This window comes from Gekko japonicus, unplaced genomic scaffold, assembly GCF_001447785.1.
Source record: "Gekko japonicus isolate JY-2015 unplaced genomic scaffold, Gekko_japonicus_V1.1 scaffold54, whole genome shotgun sequence".
Classification (NCBI taxonomy): Eukaryota; Metazoa; Chordata; class Lepidosauria; order Squamata; family Gekkonidae; genus Gekko; species Gekko japonicus.
The window spans coordinates 2,179,617-2,200,776 of NW_015167058.1; the positions used below are offsets into that span (position 1 = coordinate 2,179,617).

Consider the following 21,160-nt stretch of genomic DNA (forward strand, 5'->3'; position numbering starts at 1 on the left):
GGGAGGGGGGGGGCTTGGAATGCTTGGGAGACGCCTCCTCGGCACAAAACGTCAGGGTTTCCTTGGGTCAGGTCGCTGCCGGCAAGGCGCAGGGGCTTCTTGGAGGGGGAAGGCGCGCTGGCGGCGTTGAGCCTCCTTCTGAGGGCTAGTGGGAAGTTTTAGCCGCGGCTCTGGGGCAGAGTCAGGGGATGGCCTGGAGCGAGTGGCTTGGGCTTGCTTGAGGTGAGCGGCTTATCCGGTGCGGCTTCCAGATTTGCGCTGCCAAAGCTCAGGTTTTTGAGATTTCAGTTGGGTTGATGTGCCTCATCTGGTTCTCGCTTAAGCCAGGGCTCTTTTTGTAGAAAAAGTCCAGCAGGAACTCATTAGCATAATAGACCACACCCAATAGCAGAAACCATTAGCATATTAGGCCACACCCCTGACAACATAGCTCATTAGCATATTAGGCCGCACCCCATGTTACCAGCAGTGTAGTCATCCAGCCACACCCACCTTTTGCTTCTTATTCTGTTTACCCTGTTTGTTGTCAAAACCCAGGGCTTTTCTTGTAGCAGGAACTCCTTTGCATGTTAGGCCACACACCCCTAACGTAGCCAATCCTAATGAATATCTGCTGTTGGGTGTGGCCTATTATGCTAATGAGTTCCTGCTGGGCGTGGCCAACTCAGGAGCCAGCCAGAACTCCGTTCCTGTGCGTTCCTGCCCAAAAATAGCCCTGCTTAAAACCAATCTTATTGAGAGTCAATTTGGTGCAGTGGTTAGGAACGCAGGCTCTAATCTGGGAGAACCGGGTTTTGATTCCCCACTTCTCCACATGCAGCTGCTGGAGTGACCTTGGGTCAGTCACAAGTTCTCTCAGAGGTGTTCTCAGAGCTCTCTCAGCCCCACCTACCTCACAGCGTGTCACTTACAGGATTGTAAGCCACTCTGAGTGAAGGGTGGGGTATAATTCCAATTTCTTCTTTTATTATTTATGCAGTCTGATGGTTATTGCCAAGAGTCTTCAAGATACCTTTTGGAAAACCCAGCATGATTAGAATGGGATTCAATGCTGTTTTGCTTAGTCCAAATACACCACAGGCCTTAGACATTAGCATCATTGATTTCCCCACTCTTCCCACGTAATCAGCCATCTGGTCCTAGGTCTTCATGCATGTAATACCTTTTATCAGGATTGACCAAAGTAGTACAAAGCAGTGTGCAAACATTCAAGAACTCTTCCTCATATTGGATTTTTTTTAAAAACGGAGAAGGGCTGAAGAAAAGGTTTCAGGCCCCCTAGGGCCTCTGCTCTGCATTCTGTGTAGAATGCTAGGCCAATTGGAATAGATAATGAGGTGCCAAGATTGGAGTAGATAATGCAATGCTGGGTGGAGCTGGTATCAGGTTGCAGTTTTGGCTTTCTGAGAAGAAAAGAGAATGGCAGCCTGTAGCAAAAATATATATTTTAATAATTAATTGAATAAATGCCTTTCTTATACCAAATGGCCCACAAAGTCTCTGGTAAGTGGTGATACCCAGACACAAAGTGTCAAATCTTCTATGCTATGTAGTCTTTGATTGTGTATGTCAAGTTATCTTTTTTGACTCGTGTGTTTGTGTTTAAAGCTTTTTTAAACACCATATTCAGGGTCAGCTCAAGCATTTTTGCCCCCCTAGGCAAACTGATTTTTGCCCCCTCCGCCACATTCAATAGAGAGAAAAAGAAGCCTAGAGTGAACTTTTTCTTTAAAATGATGTAGTGGCAGGAGTAAATGGTGGCAAAAGCCATTAGTGGGGATCCATTAAATACATGTTGTATAGAATGAAGGTAAATAATGTTCTTAATAAAAGTGATCATGATTTTTAACACCTTAAAGACTGACTTGTTTTTATTCTAGTCCTGGACTAGTTCATAAACAGGGTTGCCAACTGCCTGGATATGAGATATTCTGTTCTTTTAATAGATGAAACGAACATGAAATTGAGCAAACTTCAGAGGACAGCGGAAGACAGGAGGGCCTGGTGGGAGCTGGTCCGTGGGGTCACGAAGAGTCGGACTCGACTGTGCGACTGAACAACAAAAAATGGGATGTTATTCCCATGTCATTAAAAAACTTTCATGTACCCATTTCCACATATTAAGCCTTTAGTAAAGTTCAAATAGAACATGTAGATGCTCACATGATAAAATTGAAACAATTGAACATACGATTATGAGGGTTAGATTAATTCTTTACTTAGAAATAAAGAAATGCCTACTGAGGCATCTGACAGTATGAGGGCACAGGTGACGTTACTTTTGAATATAAATGATTTTGTTTATTTTTAATTAAAACAGTATAAAATACAATAATACAATTACTACAGTTACTCCATCGCAAAATTTATGGGGGCAATAATTAACAGAAGAATAACACTAAGGAAAGCATTTTATAGTTTTATTTTCTGCTCAAGGCAATTGGGAAAGGACATTATCCTCCAGGCCTGTTGGCAGCCCTCTTTGCCAAAGCTTATGTGAGTAAAAAACACGTTACACATTAAGGAGTCACAAGATTTTAGTTTATTTAGTTTGTTTGTTTTTGTAATTCCACCCTGGCGATGAGTTCTGGGGAACTCAAAAGCTTGCAGTGGACACAGAATAATCTAGGGCGACATGGCTCAAGAGAGAAGCCTGTGACTCTCACACAGTTGATGGGATCTTTCTAGGGAGACTTATTTTCTTCTTTGATATCCAGAAAAGTCTTAGCTAGATTCTGATGAAGACTGATCAACTACTTCAAAGAATCCACAACAAGGATAAGATTTAGGAGGAGAAGAGTGGGTTTTTATACCCCACTTTTCATTACCTGAAGGAGTCTCCGAGCAGCTTACAATCGCCTTCCCTTCCTCTCCCCACAACAGACACCCTGTGAGGTAGGGGGGGCTGAGAGAGAGCTCTCTCGAGAACTGCCCTTGAGAGAACAGCTCTGAAAGAATTTATGACTGACCCAAGGTCACACCAGCAGCTGCATGTGGAGGAGTGGGGAATCAAACCTGGTTCTCCCAGATTAGAATCCACCGCTCTTAACCACTGCACCAAACTGGCTCTCAACAGCCCACACATTCAAGGTTGCAGCTCAGCTAGGTTTTCCTCCCTCCCTCCTGCACATACCCCAAGAGGTGGAGCAGCTGCCCATAGCAGCACCTTTTCACTGGTGGCCACTGCAAAAGAGGAGAAGCAGTGCCACCACCAGCTCCAGAGAAGGAAGGAAGGAAGGTCATGAAGCAGCACCGACCTGTTGGCCTGCGAGCTGAGGAGGCTCCTCTTATCGGCGTCACCTGGGCAGGCTAGGTTGGTGGGTGGGGGCAGACCCAGTGCTCCCTCTCTCCCTTGTGCTGACCCCACTGCTGTGTTGAGCATGTAGCCACAGGCTCAGGCCTGGTAAAGTGGAGCATGGTGTCTCTTAACGGTTCAAAAGAAGCTCAGTGCAGCCTTTTGATGGTCCTCAAAATCCGGTGCCCGAGGCAGCTGCCCAGGTTGCCTTTGGGGCTGGGTCATCCCTGCTCGTACCTCATTCCCATTGCTGAGTGTCTTTGGAATATATTGCTTCTCTTATGCGTACTTGGCTTATTTAACACCCCTTACCTTTACTTTTCTAGCTGGTACTATGTGTGGAGCAGGTAGTATTTCTGAAAGGGTTATTACAGGAAATGTAGATTTTATCCTGCTTCTTGGAAACCTACATACATCTCCCAGGACTGTATAGGTACAGTCCCCAGTGCCATTGGTGCAGATGGCCACTCATCCCTTGCTCTGCCTACTATCTACATAATGTAAATAAATAAAATTAAATTAAAAAAATAATGTGTGGTGCCTGTGATTTCACACCAGGCAGTCAGGATGCTGTGCAGTCAGAATACTCTTCATTCAATGTATTCAGTAATCCCGTAGCATGACAATGATACGTATTAAGTAATCCCATAGCATGACAACTGTTCATTCATTTATTTGATTTTTTTAAGTCGTCACTCACCCAAAGGGTCTTGCAGCAACTCACAACATTACATCCAAACTGGATGGATTCTATTTAGAACCAATACATCAGAAATTGATATTAGTTTTAACTTTTTTCATTTGAGGAGACCAGTGTTCTGCATGGCTGCTGCCACAGATTCCCATCACAAGCAGATTTTGTCAACAGATATGCCCCAGCCCCTTTCATCTACTTTTGTATGTTATCTGGGACAATAAACACTTGACAGGGTATCTTTTTCTCATATACCTTAATCTCAGGGATTTTGCTTTACAGTGATACAGTTAAAAAGCCACCACCTATACAGTGGCATTCTGGACTTTGTGGAATATTTGATCATGACTGACCAGGTGCTTGATAATATCTTAATGGTCAGTTGACCAGTACCCTAGCCCTACCATACTTACTCCTTTAAAAGCATACTAATTTTTGTTGCTTTTAATTCAAGCATGACATGTCAATTTGTTTCAAGAACCAAGACGAGAAGTGAAGGACCTGGAGTTTGAGCTAATGTTTTGAAGTGCACAGTTCCCAATAGCTTGGCAAATTGGAAAGAGGTAGTTGTTACAGAACGCACCCTAGAATGTTACCTAAAACATCTTGGGGACTGTGTGACCTTAGAATTGTGACTGGGAAGCAATTTGAAAGTATATGTGAAAAGTTTTGGGAATATATGTAATCATTTCCCAAATATAGGGTGTAAGCGAGTGAGTGAATGACATACACTCATTGTGTCTGTTCTTCCAAGTAGCTTCTGGGATCTTAAGGTTGTACATACCATTTGTGAAGGGCATGGGATGGAGAGAGGCTGTTGCTGCCTCACTGTAACGTTACTGTAGGTTAATTCAGTGGTATCACACAGCACGTATATTCATTTCCCCCCCGGATGTAGCCCTGCCCTTTTTATCGAAACATCTTACTCGTTTTGCCATCATGGTTCTTGGCAGTATGGTTAATGTATGCCAAGCCAAAGAGAAGTCATTTGTCTGAAATTCACACATTGCGTTTGGAAGTATCTCATGAAATTATTATAGATCACAAAGTGTGGTTCACAAAACTGCATTCTGAGCTTAAGCATGATGCTTCAAATGATGCCTTTCAAGCAAAATGGATACAGTTCTTTGCAGGAAAAAAAATAAGCCAGTCTGGGGTTTTCCTTTTACTGAACAACTTCAGATTTGAGTTTTCTTGCTAATGCAAGAAATTATATGATGGTATGTTCTCCCAGCAATAAAGAACTTTAATGGTAGTAGTAATGTAGGGGTGGAGTTCTGTTTCTTTTAAATACTCACATTTTGGATGATTCACATTCAATGTAGCACCGTGCTATCATACTTTATATTATGGTATATAAGAAAACAGAATTCTAATCTATGGTAGATGTAATCTGTTGTATACAGTATGAATTGATCATGAGATTAATCCAAAAATGTACCCATGTACTAAACTATGTTCTAATAAAAGTCAGGTTGATCTAAAGCACCTTATGAAGGATGTATTCTTAACAGGTATGTGTATTCTACTTACATGGTTCTGACATTTTCTGTCTTCCAGGAAAAGTTCAACATGTTTCAAATTCCTGTTCAAAACCTTGATAATATAAGGAAGGCCCGGAAGAAAGTGAAAGGCATTCTTGTTGATATTGGGCTTGATAGCTGTCAGGAATTACTACAGGTAATGAATATACAAAATCATGAGGACTGTAAGCATTACATTTTGTTTATTCAGTTCTCTGCTGGAGAAATGGCAGCATTGGTTTCTCATCACTGATTAATAAGTTCTTACTGAAATTATGCTTGGAAAAAGATGTGGAGAATAGGCACATTGATCATGCATGGGATGAAATCAGAAAGTAATTGCATTAGTATTGAAGTTGGTGGAAAACCTGCAAGTATTATAGGGTTCAGTTTGGGGATTTATTTGTAGGATGCTTAAAATTAATTTTTTGAGAGAGCTAAGTAATACTGCATATTGATATAGATTAGTTTCCTATGTATTTAATATAGTAATATCTCATCTTTCTACACCTACTGGTCACTAAAAGAAACAGTACACATTTAGTTCAGTATTCATATTATGTATTCTCTTTTGGAACAAACATAAACAAAAAAGGGTGTGATTTGTTCAGAAGAGGGCTAGAGATGCTAATATTCTGCCTTTGTTTAGCAAACAGCAATATTTGTAACTTGTTTTTCCCCCAGCTTCTATAAAACAAGAGAAGGAATTGTATTATGGTAGATCTCTGAATATGAATATGACTGGAGTGGGAAGCCTTGTCTTGTCCAATAGTGAAAAGTTCAGCATTATGTATATTAACTGCATGGACAATTACGATATTTTGAACAAAGCTTATAACTTAAATAGTGACTTCACTATCTATTAGAATAGGGTAATTTAGTAAACAGCTGAATAGCCAGATATTACTCACAGTCCCAGATACAGTTAGACTTGCCATGTCCCTGCCCTTCCCATTGCCGCTCAGCTGGGCAGCAGGAGGAAAATGGGGGGAGGGATTGGCATTACCCCCAATGCCATTACGTCACTTCTGACATAATTTCTGGAAGTGGTGTCATCACTTCGGGAGATGCTGTAGCATTTGCTCAGAACTATGTGGTTAAACCCTACAGTTGCCAATGACCTGGTGATGTCACAGTGTTGCTGGCAAGGGCAGGGCCCCCCCTGGACAGTGAGTCTACTACTGGTTGCCAGTCTCTGACTAGCAACTCTAGGTAAACCAGGGGACTAGTGGTAAATATCTTTTGAAGTTACATGTAATTTATTTCGTAAACATAGTTGGAAACATTTGCCAGATGCAATATTAACTGGAGTCTAGGGTCAAGGAATCCATCTATTACACGTTATCCACACTGTGTACCAAGGAGCTCAGGGTACGGTTCGCCCCCTCCCCCATTTTATCCTCATAGCTCTCCTATGAATTAGGTTAGATTGTGAGTGGGATACAGGCCCAAGGTCACCCCGGTTCTAGTCCGATGCTTTAATAACTATGCCATGTTATCTGTCTTGATTTTAATGTGAATATAACTTATCTTCCTACTGCTCTTAACAATATGTGTTCTTTCTTAGACTCTGAAAAACTTTGACCCGGGAGAAAAATATTTCTGCAACACTTCATGGAGTGATGTCTCTCTTTGGGAATCTGTGGCTAAACGAAGAGTATGTATATCTGCCTTTGTTTTTAGAAGATGATGTCTGGAATCCAAAGCGGTACTTATGCAATCCTAAAGATTTGCGGGAGCCCAGGGAGGATGCTTTAAAAACTCTTTTGCTTTGAACAGCAGTTCCTGTGCCATACCACAGACTACTTTTGAGACACTTCTTTTGTTTAAAAAGCTGGTTGCCGTATAGCAAACAGATTACGGTTCTGGAAGTAAAAATATAAAGTCCTCTTCGACACACAGGACCAATTATGTGGTTCTTTAGAGTCTCTGTGTGTGGGATTTTCTTTCTAAGAGAGCACAGTAAAGATTGGGATTAGGAGACTAGAAAGGAAGTTGATAGGATTTTGTTTTGGCTTCACGAAATAAGGAGGCTTCCTGTTGACAGTAATCTGTATGTTCTGAGATCATAATCATGACCATCCATTATTCTTTTACTCCTTGTTATTTTCTGTTCTTCTTTATTGGGTAGAACTCAGTGTAAAGTAATTGAGTCCTTAGTTACTTATATAACGTTTTTAAACAGAATGCTGTAGAAGAGCTTTCTGGACATTATCATGTTTTGCCACGTTGCACTTCCAATGGGTATTGGCATAGCTGGTGTGCCACAGTACCTGTTTACAGCTTTTGAATACCTTCTTTTATTTGATGAAAGAATGCTTCATTTGCATGTTGTGTCTGGTATGGCAGCCCATAGAATTCCTCAGTAGTCTTCTGTTTTTCCTTTACCTCATTCAGATATGTTCTTCAGAATTGTCATCCCATGTATCCTACATTTGGGCAGTATTCTGCTTTTAAAAAAATATTGTACATCATTTTGTGGGATTAGCTGCAACCCAAATATTGATATTCTCGACCAGTGATGGCGAACCTTTTAGAGACTGGGTGCCCAAACTGTGACCCAAAACCCACTTATTTATCACAAAGTGCCAACATGGCAATTTAACCTGAATACTGAGGTTTTACTTTAGAAAAAACAACTCATACATCAGTTTAAGATGATCCAAACAAAGTAAGGAAAGCAATCCCAAATGCTTTCATTTACTTAAAATTATTTGGTAGAGAATTCGACACTTTAATGATGGTCTGGGCCTGGCTGTGGCGAGGGCACGCGTGCCCACAGAGAGGGCCCTGAGTGCCACCTCTGGCACCTGTGCCATAGGTTCGCCACCACTGTTCTAGACATTTTACTGCATTTCAGTAATGTAGTTACTTATTTCCAAATGCTTTGTGTTGTTACACAAGCACACTATTGATAAAGTGTTAGGATGTTTCTGTTGTCTGATTTGGGGGTTTGGGGCCCAAAATTCTTCCTAGCCCCTGAAATTGTTGTTTTTCCTGATATCTTTTGGGCTTATGCCTGTAACTTGCAGTGGAACATCATGGGCCATATTTAGTCCTTGAATGGCAGCAGCTTGTTCCCAAACCATCGCTGTCTCCTGCCCCTACGTGTCTTTGTTCCACTCCTTGTCTTTTTACCTTTAGCTTCATGCAGGACCAGGTGATCAGAGGCGTGCTATTGATCTCTTTTGGGCTGTTGAAAAAGTGATAGGATTGTTGCTAGGCAACTATCCTATGCATTTCCCCCAGTTCTTCCGTTTCTTGCTGCAGTCGCTGTTGAAAGATAGGAGCCCATGCTGTATGTGATTTGAGGGGGGGATAAGAGTGTAGCATGACAGCAGTGAAGAAGCACATGCAGTAGGACTTGAGTCACTGTTTGTTTATTAAATTATACTTGCTAGACCGCCCTTCCCTGCAAGCAGGGCTCAGGGCGGCTTACAACAAAAACAGATAACAATAAATAATACAGTTAAAACCAATGATAAACTACCTATATCAAGAAATTAAAAAAAAATACACTTCTCAAGATGGCGGAAGAGATTTTAAATTCCACAAGCCGGCTGGAGGGGAAGGGGGATGCGGAGGGTGTGTGTGTGTGTGTGTGTGTGTGAGAGAGAGAGAGAGGGTGCCAGATTTTATATCGTCCTGTTGTTGTCCTCAACCGAATGCCTGGTGGAACATCTCTGCCTTGCGTGCCCTGCGGAAAGATAGTAAACCCCGCAGGGCACGGATATTCTCAGGCAGAGAGTTCCACCCTAGTTGAGGACAGCTGGATCTCTCTCAGGCTGGGGACCACCAGAAAGTTCTTATTCCCAGAGCGTAACACTCTTTGGGGGGCATTTTGAGAGAGGGGGTCCCAAAGGTATGGGAGTCCGTGACGGCGAAGGGTCTTGTTTTTCTGCTGATGATCATGTGACTTCGCAGTGAACCAGCTTGGTGGCTGTGGTCCTGGGCTAACGTCTTCAGGCAAAATGATGAAAGATATTTTTCATAGTACTTGTAAGTGGTGCCCTGTTGGTGGTCAGGGGCCCAAGATTCAAGAGAAATCTGCATATTTGTGTGTTCACCTTGATAGTATTTATCTCCAGCAGAAAAGAATAAGGTAAAACCTGCCTCCACCCCATTTTCCTCCACTTAATATCACAGCACGTGTCATCTTAGTATCATACGTGTGTTAGTATTGTGAGCGCACATATTCTGAAGATGACATGGAACTTTGGAGAGTCTGCTGAATTCTACAACTCCACTGTGCAGTCCTTGGTTTGAGCTTTCAGTCAGAAGTATGCTGTTCAGCTTTCCTTTGTGGTCCTAAGGTGACCACATGGAAACCTGAACTAATGCTAACTTGGATATTTAGTCGCCCTTGCATGTGACCCAGTTTCCATGACAGTACTGTGACATCAGTCACAAGCACCATATTTTGTCATTAATTTTCTGAATACAGTGGTAGGAGTCCGCATTGTGCCTTGGTCTGTGGTGCTGTTAAAGAAGCACCACAGAAACCTGAAGAAGATGAAACAAAGAAAATCCAAGTAGTTATTGAGTTTCTTTTAATAGAATCTTTTCTTACTAAGCCTTAGAAACGGGATTATAAAGAAGTTTATAGTATGTAAACCCTGTGCTGAAATTCACAAGGTAGGGATAAAAAGCTCACCAAAAAGCTCATTAAGTTAATGATATTATATAAAACAGAGGTGTCAGATTCATTTTGTTATGAGGGCCGGATCTGACATAAATGTCACTTTGTTGGGCCGGGCCATATGTGCCATAGAATGTAATGCCAGGTACCAGAGATATAAACACAGGCAAGTCCAATTAATTATATTATTTTTTACTCAAAATAAAAACATGCTTAAAACATTACAATTCTTGCAGTATTTCCTTACATTATAGCCATGATGTCCACCCTGCCACTTCTGCTGCCTGTTATGCATTAGCACAGGGACAGTGTACGGAGACCTAATGCATAGCCTCTGTCATCTGGCAATAAATGTAATCAGTTGCTTGTGGGCTGCATAAGAGCCCTCGGATGGGCCGGTTCTGGCCCGCAGGCTGTGTGTTTGACACCCCTGAAAAAGTTGGGGGGGTAGAGACTTTGATGAAGAGGTGTGTGTGTTCATGTGATTGTGTATTCAGTCATCTATGATACTATGATTATAAATCATTCCATGACACTGAATTAAATAGAAACAAGGTGTCTTCTCCATAGACTTAACTGGGAAATAAAGGTTTGCCACTGGGTGTCTATATTATTTCTTTGTTTAGAAGACAAAAACAGAGACCTCTCACCCCAGAGGGAATGGGCATATGCTGCTTAGGTCTGTTACTCAGTGGAAAATGGGTCATGATAAAGGCAAAATAGACCATCGATCTAGCAGAAGCACTTTTTGTGGTACTTGCGCACACTCAGAAGCTAGCATGGGGACCTTTAGGCCTTTCTACCTGTAATTGTTGTCCACAATGTCAAAGTATCTGATTTCATGCTAAACATCTTTTTACTCTGTACCCAAATTGAGTCCTGTGCTGGGGAACCCATGGCTATATTTTTCTGTTTCACTGAGCCCATTAAGTGTAATATACCTGCATTGTCTGTGCTTTTTCTCCAAAAGTGAAAAAGTAGTTGTATATATCTGTCCATATACAAAAGTAGTTGTATATATTTGTCCATATAACGTCCATATTTCTTAGTTTACCATCTACTAGAGAGGAATTCAGTATAAAATCTTAATTTAGCAAATAGTGAGAATGTAATAAACTCACATTTTTGGCCTAATAATTGGTTATTTACTTTGTATTTTGCTTCTTTCCCACCATTTCTGTTGTCACTTTTAAAAAGAGCAGAATTAACTTTGCAGTGGAATAGAATCTGATGTGTGGAAGTTTCTATATGCCAAAGAGTTGCTCTTTTTAGTAAACTTGGTAAGATAACACATCCATGCAGTTTCTCACCTTGGAGGCTTATATCAAAACTAGGAATAAGGCCCGTTGTGGAAATAAATACGAGCTCTGGGTTGTTACCCAAAGTGGTTGTGTGGGTTTCCTGAGTCTGTTGGGGAATTAGCCAGGAAACCCAAATAATGCGAGACGGGGTAATCAAGCAGGATCTCTACCTGTGTTTACGGGGATTTTTCCCTCAGTAGAACTCTCAAAATGAACCAGGTTGTGATTAATGAAATGGTTTTTATTAAAGATAATTAAAGAATAAAATCAAAACTTATTAATTGAAAACCACTATATGAACACACATACAAGTTCAGAAATAAGGGTGGTAGTTTACAGAGACAAAGAAGGGAACTTATTCTATGGGACTATATTTACCTATCCAAGGAGCAAAGATCCAAGAAGGAAGATGAACAAAACGAACCAGTGTCTCACAGGGTGCCCAACCTTTTCGGTGGGGGTGTAGGTTAGTGGACATCCAGATACACACACACACACATTACTGAACGTGTGTCTGGTTATACCCCTTGGAACATGACGTGATTGTTCCTAGAACAATGCTGTGATGGTGTGAATGAAACAATGTTGTTTGAGCCAGGAAGCATCATAACGTTCCTAGGAGTTGCAAGTGCAATGTAACATGTGAAATGTCTATTGTGTTTGGTGACCTCTAATTTACCAGAACAAGATAACTATTACAACAAGGATTATGGGATTAAAAATGGTTTTTACTAGGTTTTTACTTAGGATGGTCAGGTAGGGAAATGTCAGGCAAGGTAGGGAATTGATTACATTTACTGTCCTTTTCTGAGAAAAGCAATCTTTAACATTGATGGTTTTAGAGAGGGAAGAGAACTGCCACAAACCAGAGCTTTGCACCTTTAGGATCAGTTTTTCAGACATTCCTCTGGTCAATATTCAATGGTACACATTCCATGTGACTGAGGATCTATTTTGATCTCTTATTTGCAGACCAGGGATGAGTCTTGAATGATTGACCCTGTGAGATGCTAAGAGAGGGAAGGTTGCTTGTGTCACCTGTTTATAGGTACTAAGCTCATCCTTCCAAGTGAGGAGGGGGTCGAGGCCTAACAGGGTGGATGCTCTGACCTTGGGAACTTAGCATCAATTTGCTGTAGTGACCTCAGCAGGGTATAATGACACAGAATTTGCTGTTTACTCCAGGGGAACTGATCTCTGCCATTTGAAGAGCAGTTGTAATTCTGAGTGATCTCCATCCTCCATCCCTCAAATCTCCAGGATTTCCCAACCCAGAGGTGGCAACCCTATTTCCGTCCCAGCCAACCATCAATGTACCGTTATCTGCCCCTCTTCTTTATGACACCTATATGTAGGGATTCTGGTGACTAGTCTACATTCGTTGGAGAAAGTACAATCTAAATTCCTTCGATCCATCTTACAAGTTCCACTGAATGTCTTCAATTCTTTACTTCGATTGGAAACCGGACAAATAAAAATTGAAGCAAGAATTTTTCTTGCCTCAGCATTCTCCTGGCTTAGGTTACATAAAAATGAAAAAGGTTTATTCCCTCTAATAGCTCAGGAGCAGTACCAATCCAAATGGATACATTTGACGGAGGGTAACTTAAAATGTATAGGTCTTAATGATCTGTTGATCCAAAATATTAATGCTGCTGCCCCTCTGACTTCAGGTTTCTATCCCTTCCTCCCTCCCTGTAGCCTCTACCTAGGAAAACTACAGTCTTTCTCCACAGTGGGGACCAAGCAACCTCAGCAGGGTATGACACAGAGTCCACCCTGCAAAGCAGCTGTTTTCTCCAAGGAAAGTGATCTCTAGCCCTCACCTGGAGATTGGCAGCAATAGTCCCCCAGGAGGAAATGGCTGGTTTGGAGGATGGAGTCTATGGCCTCTTCAGGCTCCACCCCTCAAATCTCCAGGAATTTCCCAGCCAACCATCAACCTACTGTTATCTGCCCCTGATCTCTACCATCTGGAGAGCAGTTTTAATTCTGTGATCTCCAATCCCTCACCTGGAGATTGCAGCAATGGGTTCCTCAGGAGGAAAAATAGTCTTTCTTTACAGTGGAGCCCAAAGCAGCTTACATCATTCTCCTCTCCCCCTTTTGATCTGCACAAAACCCCTGTGAGGTAGGTTAGGCTGAAAGTCTGTAACTGGTCCAAAATCACCCACAGCAAGATCCTGGGTCTGGCAGACCCTGCTCTAAAGTGCTAACTGCAATGCTTAGGGTAGCCAATCTCCATGTGGAGCCTGAAGATTGCTGGGTATCACAACTGAACTCCAGAAAACAGATCTCTCTCCCCCGGAGAAAATAACTGCTTTGGAGGGTGGGCTATATGGCATTCTATACAACTGAGGCCTCTCATCTCCCCAAACTCTGGCTTCCATAGATTCTACCACAGAATATCCAGGAATTTCCCAACCTGGAGCTGGCAACCGTAGTCAGGACTGGCCCCAATGAGAAGGCCTGGAAAGCACCTTCTGCCTTTGCCTTTTTACTGGCAGAACCAAGCATGGTTGTCTAGCAACAGCCACTGAGGGAAAAGTTAGTCCCACAGGAGCCAAGAAGGAGAAGTGTCTTTGTCAGGAGAGACAGCCATTTTGATAGTTTATTCTGTGAGAGAAGAGTGTCCAGGCTGACAGTGGGTGGGGGAAAGGGGCGGTCACTCTTGAGTGGCGGTTGATGGGCCAATGGCTGATGGAACACACTTCACAGCCAGTGTGAGAGCTGGAAATGGCCAATATGTAACTGAATTATATGTATAGGATACTTAAGGTAAATGTTAGATCTGAAAATCAGGAAAGGCACATGTCTTCCACATGTGGTGGTGGGAATTCTGCAGAGCTCAGATCTTTTGGTATATGATAGTATATCTCATTGTGTTAGAGGTCTTAAAGGTTGATTTCCCCTTCATATTCAGGAGCTTTCTGCTAATTACACTGTAATGACAGGCAACCCAGCCCAAGAACTGGTGCTTAACCTGTAGGTAGCAGCAGGAACACTTTTTGTATGCTACTGGAAATCTCAGTCTGTCCCCAGCAAGAACGACTGGTTATTAAACATTTGGGACATGATGAAAATGATAGCACTAAGAAGATAGGCTTTTGGACCAAATATTGGTAGCCTCCTCTAAATTATATGTAGAGAGAATACTTGCATTATTGTTCATAATGTTAATATTGTTTGTAATGGTTAATATTATGAGTAATTTTTGACTGTTTTATGATTATACTTAGAATGGATTATCTATATATTTAAATCTTTAAAAAAGAATTATGATGTGCATATGGAGATCTCTTGGTCATAAAGCCTTCCCCATTCACTTAAGTTTCCTTCTTTGAAATAAATGGAAAACCTCCACACACACACACACACATCTGGGGATTCAGTTCAGCGGCACTGATTTTAAAAGTCCAGTCTTGTGGAACCAAGGAGATGAGTGAAGCAGAGATGGATGAAATACTGGAATAGCTTGAAAACAAGACTTTGTTCAAAAAATTGCTTTAGAAGGGGGGGGGGGGATTTTCACCTTAGACAAAGCTACCCAAATTCTGTAGCTCACAGGCTGTACCGGAGTGGGGGGTGCCCCTTCTGCTCTACGGTGTACTTGCAGAGAGGCAAAAAAGCCTGACTCCATCTGCTGGGTTTTACGGGCTGGAAGCGCTGGTGGATGCTCCCTCTTTCTCTGTGCTTGCTTTCTTGGCCCTGCACAACCAAGTTGTCAGGCACAGTCTCTTCCTTTATGCCTTCTGGCTTGGCCAGAAACCATGGAAGGAGAGAGAGGTTGCTCTCTGGCCTGGATTGGGAGGCAGTGCCAGCAGCCGTAGTTGGCTGTGGCCGCAGAGCCTGCAGGAGCTGAGAAGATAGAGCCAGAAGGACACCTCATGTTGGCTGGCTGACCTTTTTTAGGGACAGGGTATCTGCTTGTATGTATAGCTGCCTTTTTTAGGAGGTCGACTTACATTCAGAGTCATCTTTCTTGTTTCATAAATACAGTAAATATTGGTGTATTTGACTTTGATTTTTTGATTTTTAGTGTATATTGGAAACCATATTGTAGATAAAATTGCAGATAAGAGTAAACGAAACCATACGTCATTGCAAAAGAAAAAAGAAAAGCAGGAATCCTTTCTTTCCCAGTAACAACGGAATAGTGACTTTTTGCCCTTGCATGTTCTCACAGCTGTTGTCAATATACACTTTGTAGATAGCTTCTGAAGTAACTCTCCTCTCTCTTTTTGTTCTTGTTTTTGCAGAGATATAGAACTAACCCATACTGCTGTAGCCTGTGCAAGTTTTCGTCAAAATTTCTTACTTCTTTCAAAAACCACCTGAACCGTTACCATGAAGATGAAATTGACCAAGAATTAGTTGTCCCCTGTCCTGAATGCGCATTTGCTTCTCACGCCAAAACAGTGGGGAAACATCTTCGGATGTTTCACTCGAAGAAAAAAATACAAAACTATAACGTGAGTGGAGGCATGAGGCAGTTCCGCAGCGATGCAGTGAACTTCATCTGTCAGAAATGTCAGTTTACAGACACGTTGTATTACAATACAAAGAAACACGTGCTGGTAACCCACTTCCCAAATCTCATCAACACCTATTTTGAGGACAGGATCGATGAGACCGAGGAGAATTTTACGGATCACTACTGTAAGAAATGCAATGCTTTTGCTAACAGCCGGGATTCTTTAGTTTATCATGTCTTGACATCCGAAGTGCACAAAGACTTGGAGAATATATTGAGGCCTGTCATTTCAGTACAGCCTAAGAAACCAGGACAAGCAAAGCCGCTGCCTATTGTCAGTATAGCTCCCAAGCCTTGCACAGTTGGAACTAATCCACCCTTAGTATCTACCACTGCCTCAGTGGGCCCAGCTCCTACCACGTCATGCATTCAGCTTTCACTTCCGCCAGCCAATCAGAATCAAGCGCTGGCACCAACAAAAACAGGTCAAAATACAGGTGGACCATTGAGCGTTTCAAGTGCCTCCAGCAGCATTCAGTGTACATCCTCTCCAACTTCAGTGGCTCAGTCACATGTTACACTTATGTCTGCTCCTGGCCCAGGAGGTCAGAATAATGTTTCTCTTCAGCCTGCAGCTTCCCAGCCGGTCTTTGTTTCCCCTCGGCTTCCCGTAAAGCAGCCTGTGAGACCTGGGGTTTTTTGCCTGAACCAGCCTGCTGGCACCGTAAGTCAGGGTGTTCCTCCAGGAGTCATTTCGTTCAATCGGCCCATCAGGCCTACTCTGCTTCCTGTTAATCAGACGGTTAGGACTATCAGCAGTCCAGTTATGCCTGGGGCTCTCCCCGTGACCCAGCCAGCTGGGTCTCTAAATAGACCCCTTGGGGCTAGTGCTGTTCCAATAAACAGTCCTTGCATGCCTGGGGTCCTGGCTGCAAATAGACCTGTTGGCACTCTGAATCAACCCAACAGTCCTGGGATTCTTCCAGTGACCCAGACGATCACATCAGGGGTTCTTCAGTTCAACCATCCTGTTGCACCAGGGGTTCTTCCTGTAAACCAGTCAGTCGGACCGGGGATTCTTCAGTTTAATCAGCCTGTTGTACCAGGAGTCCTGCCTGTCAATCAGTCTGTCCGCCCTGGAGTTTCTCAAAACGCTACTTTACTCACTGCTGGACCTGTACTCAGACAGTTAATTCCTACTGGGAAGCAAGTTAACGGGATCCCTACATACACCCTTGCACCGGTTTCAGTTGCTTTGCCTGTGCCACCTGGTAGTGGGGTGACGACAGTTGCACCACCTCAAGTGCCCGTTCAGCTGATGCAATCTGGCGCGGTTAATCAGCTGCCTCAGCCTCCAGCTACTGTGCCTTCTCCTGTTATCGTAACTTCTTCTACAAATACCCCTGCCAAGAAGACATCTGCTTCTCGAATGAGTCTAGCTCTTAAACAGGCAAAGCAGTGGAAGACCTGCCCCGTTTGCAGTGAGCTTTTCCCATCAAATGTCTATCAGGTGCACATGCAAGTAGCTCACAGGTTCAATCTGCTTCAGAAAAAGGTAACTCCGGGATCTGACAAAGTGGCTGCCTGTGCTCCTTTTCTACGGTGGCTGAAAGATAAAACAGTGAGATGTTTTTCTTGCAGATGTTTCCTTTCTGAGACAGAGCTCATAAAACATTCGTTCACACATGGGTTAGCGTGCCTGTTTTGCACCAGTACTTTCCATGACTTAAAATGCCTTGTAGATCACACCAGAAATGTACATAAAGGGAAGAAGAAGCTGCATGCTGATTACGATGACAAAGGATTTCAGCTGGAGAGTGATTCTGAAGGTGACCTCATGTTTCCTCACTTTGACTACAATATCCCATCATCAAAAGAAGACCTTGGCGAAAGAGAAGTGCACCTAGCGGTACTTGCTGGGGTAAATTCAAGGACACTGATTCCTCTGTACATAAGACTGCAGCTTGAGACTGCTGAAACAAATAAGAGTAATAAGAAAGTCTCAACTTGCCCTTTTTGTTATGGAACTTTTACTGGCACCGGAGCCTATGAGATCCATTTGAAGGAGAGGCACCACATCATGCCAACTGTGCATACTATTCTGAAGACTCCGGCTTTCAAGTGCATCCACTGCTGTGGAGTGTACACTGGCAACATGACTCTTACAGCTATTGCTGTGCACTTGCTTCGCTGTCGGAGTGCTCCCAAAGACAGCAATTCGACTGTGAAAATGGAGCTGGAAAACAATGAGAAGAAAGATCTGCCACTTGTGAACGGTGAAAAGCATGATGCTGTGACTCTTCCAACTAAGAGGAAACAGTCTGATCATCTTTATGCTGTTACAGAGGAGGAGGACGATGACGAGGAGCCGTCCCTGATTATCAATAGTGGTACAGCCCAAGTTCCATTAAAGGAGATGAATTTTATGCCTTCCAAACGACAAAAGACTGATAATAAGACTGAAACAAAGGGCCAGCCTTCGGTGGATGATCTTCAGGTTTTAGCATTAAATCCAAAGCCATTCCAGCATAGCTCCAATGATGTTCAAAAACGTTTTCTTGCAGATTACTTTCATAAGAGGCCGTATCCCACTAAAAAGGAGCTAGAACTATTATCTTCTGGTCTGGGTGCATGGAAAGTTGATGTTGCATCCTTTTTTGGGAGAAAGAGACATACATGTCTAAAGTCAATAAAAACTCTCAAGCCATCTGTGCTTTTGGGCTTCAGTATGTCTGAACTTAAAATCGTAAAGCACAGATTGAGCTTAAAAGGTGAAACAGAAGATCTGTAATTTAAAAAAACAAGGCAGTCAAGATTGCATACAACTTTGTTCAACAGTTGTCTTATTTGGTTCAGTTTCTTGTGACTTATTAAAAGATTAGTATGCAGTGCCTCGTTCATTTTGGGCAATTCTTCATTGTGGCAGTAGGGGTACAGTATAGTATACCTGAGGCTTTGTACTTTGGTTTAATATTTTTTGTTTATGGAGTAGTTTTCTCCATCATGGTTTTTTATATGACTGTGTCACAAATTCCCCGTTTTGTTTTTTGCTTAGTACCTATTGTTTCTGAAATAAAATGTATTGCTTCGGTAAAATATCAAAACAGATTTAGATTGTGATAATAAATTACCTTCTCCTAAAATTAAGATGGTTACTTCTAACTCGGTGTTTATATTGCTTTTCAAAAAACTATCTAGATGAGAGCGGTAACAAATTTAACAACCTGATAATCAAATGCACTGTTGGCACCCTGTAGATGGAATGGTAAAGATCAGGCAGGGCTGTTCAAGTACTGTTTATAAACTTTTTCTTTAGTAGCAAGGTGTTGAATTGGAAAAATTTGCCTTGCTGGAAAATTTAGTTTAATATTGCTTTTGTTTTTTTGTAATGCTGGTTCTGTTCTCTAACATAGGCTGCGCTTTGTTGAAATGTCAAAAGGAATTCTGGGGGGGGGGGGTTTGCTATAGTTTGAGTCAAAAAGCAGTATCGGTTTTCCTGAAGTTTCAGATTTTGTTTTCCAACTATTACTTTGGTGCAAGTAAGCAGTCGCCAAATCCTTAGCAGGCTGCAGTGCCTAAATAGGGATCCTTTAATGTGGTGTCATCTCTGGCAAGGCGTTCTCTGTTGGTGTTCAGTACCATTCCGGGAAGAAGCTGGCCTGCACCTGCTAGTCCCGAACTGTCCTGTCAATATGCTGGCAAATGTTTCAGTGCAGAATCTGTAATAACTGCTTAACACTTCTCCTCCTGGCTAGGCTATTTGCATTTGGAGAAAGGAATAAAAGTCAACTTCAGCAGTCCCAACACAGGAACATTTTTCATTGGCCATCCTGCCTGGTATGTAACATCTGCGGTCTGATTAGGATGATGTGAAACGTGCTTGAGAAGATGTATGTGTGTTGCTCAACTTTTTCCTTTACTAATCCAAATGCTGTTGCAGAACCTTGAGCATAGTTAAATCTGTTTTAATTTGCCATGGTATTTGAATCAGTGCTGAATGACGGGTATATAATACCTTCGTTACAGCAGCTAAATTACCATTGGATGCATTGCCCTGCCACATGATAGCCTCATCTGAACTTAGGGCAGGAGACTGGATAGATAGCGTGTGCATTCCTTTACAAAACAAAACAGGTCTCTGAAATCTGTAACTTCTTTTGTAACTGCTGTTTTGACTTCGAATTAATTTTATTTGGGGGGCAGTGTATGTTTTTGGTATTTTTTGAATCCGAGGAGACTATTGTTAACCCTACTATAAGATCAGTGACATTAATTCAGCTTGAACACGACATACTGTTACACTACCGTAGGATCAACAATGAGGAAAATTATGTATTTGATGTGCTGGTTGTTTCTAGTTATTAACAAATCTCTTCTACAGCAAGAGACATTATTTTATTTTGATGAAACTGTATGTAAATATTCTGTACATAATATTAAGCAGTTACATTGCAAGCTGTTACATTTCTATAAATGTCAGAAAATTTTAAGAGGGGCTTTGGTTTGGTTTATGTTCTTTCAATGCAGCCTTGCTGGCTGGTGAAAAGGAAAAGGACCGGATAAGGGGCCCTGTAGTTCTTCTGTCTGTGGAGCAGCTGCATTTAGATTGGTCACATCCTCTGCATCAGCATTGGTGGAGATCATGGAGGGGGGGTTAGAATGGGGGATACTTTACTGTAACCAAGAGGGAGAGGTCTGATTAGTACCACTTGCCCACATATGCAAAAACGGTCTCAGGAAGCAGGGTACTTTTCTTTCCTGCCCTCCTTCCTTGCAGGAGCGTTAGAATAACTGTTACGATACAAGCAGCTTAGTATTAATTAAAACAATTTAGAAAAGTAAAAGTCAATATTTAGGCCTGTTTTAGTCTTAAAGTTCCATAGAACGTATTTGGCCTACCGCCAAAAGGCTGCTTTAGATAGGTTCTGGACTCTTCTTTCTTTATGCTTCCACTGCCCCCTTGTTTGTAATCAACGCCCCCCCCCCCCTTGCACCCAAGGCTCCACCTGCCCCCGGATCGTTTCAGCACCCTCGGGGGGTGGTATTGCCCACTTTGGGAACCAGTGGCACGCTGGAAGTAGGCACAAAACAAAAATAGTTGCATGTAGCAACATCTTCAAGCAGAAATGTTTTTGTTCTTAAACTCAGGACAGAACAAAATGCAGGTTATCTGATCAGTTGAGATGGAACTTCCTTCTGTGTGGCTGGGCCAAGACTGTGAGCATGTCACAATG

At 42.3% G+C, this 21,160-nt stretch overlaps 1 protein-coding gene across 1 annotated transcript in view; it reads left to right on the top strand.

Moving 5' to 3' along the window:
- The window catches only part of ADNP2 (ADNP homeobox 2), a 19,316-nt gene extending 567 nt beyond the window's left edge, over positions 1-18,749 (top strand). The window contains exons 2-4 of the mRNA XM_015412475.1: positions 5,550-5,669; positions 7,080-7,169; positions 15,712-18,749. Coding sequence (XP_015267961.1) covers positions 5,562-5,669; positions 7,080-7,169; positions 15,712-18,717 — 3,204 coding nt within the window. The 5' untranslated portion in view covers positions 5,550-5,561 and the 3' untranslated portion in view covers positions 18,718-18,749. The remainder of the gene's footprint in view (positions 1-5,549; positions 5,670-7,079; positions 7,170-15,711) is intronic.
- Positions 18,750-21,160: the final 2,411 nt, after the last annotated feature.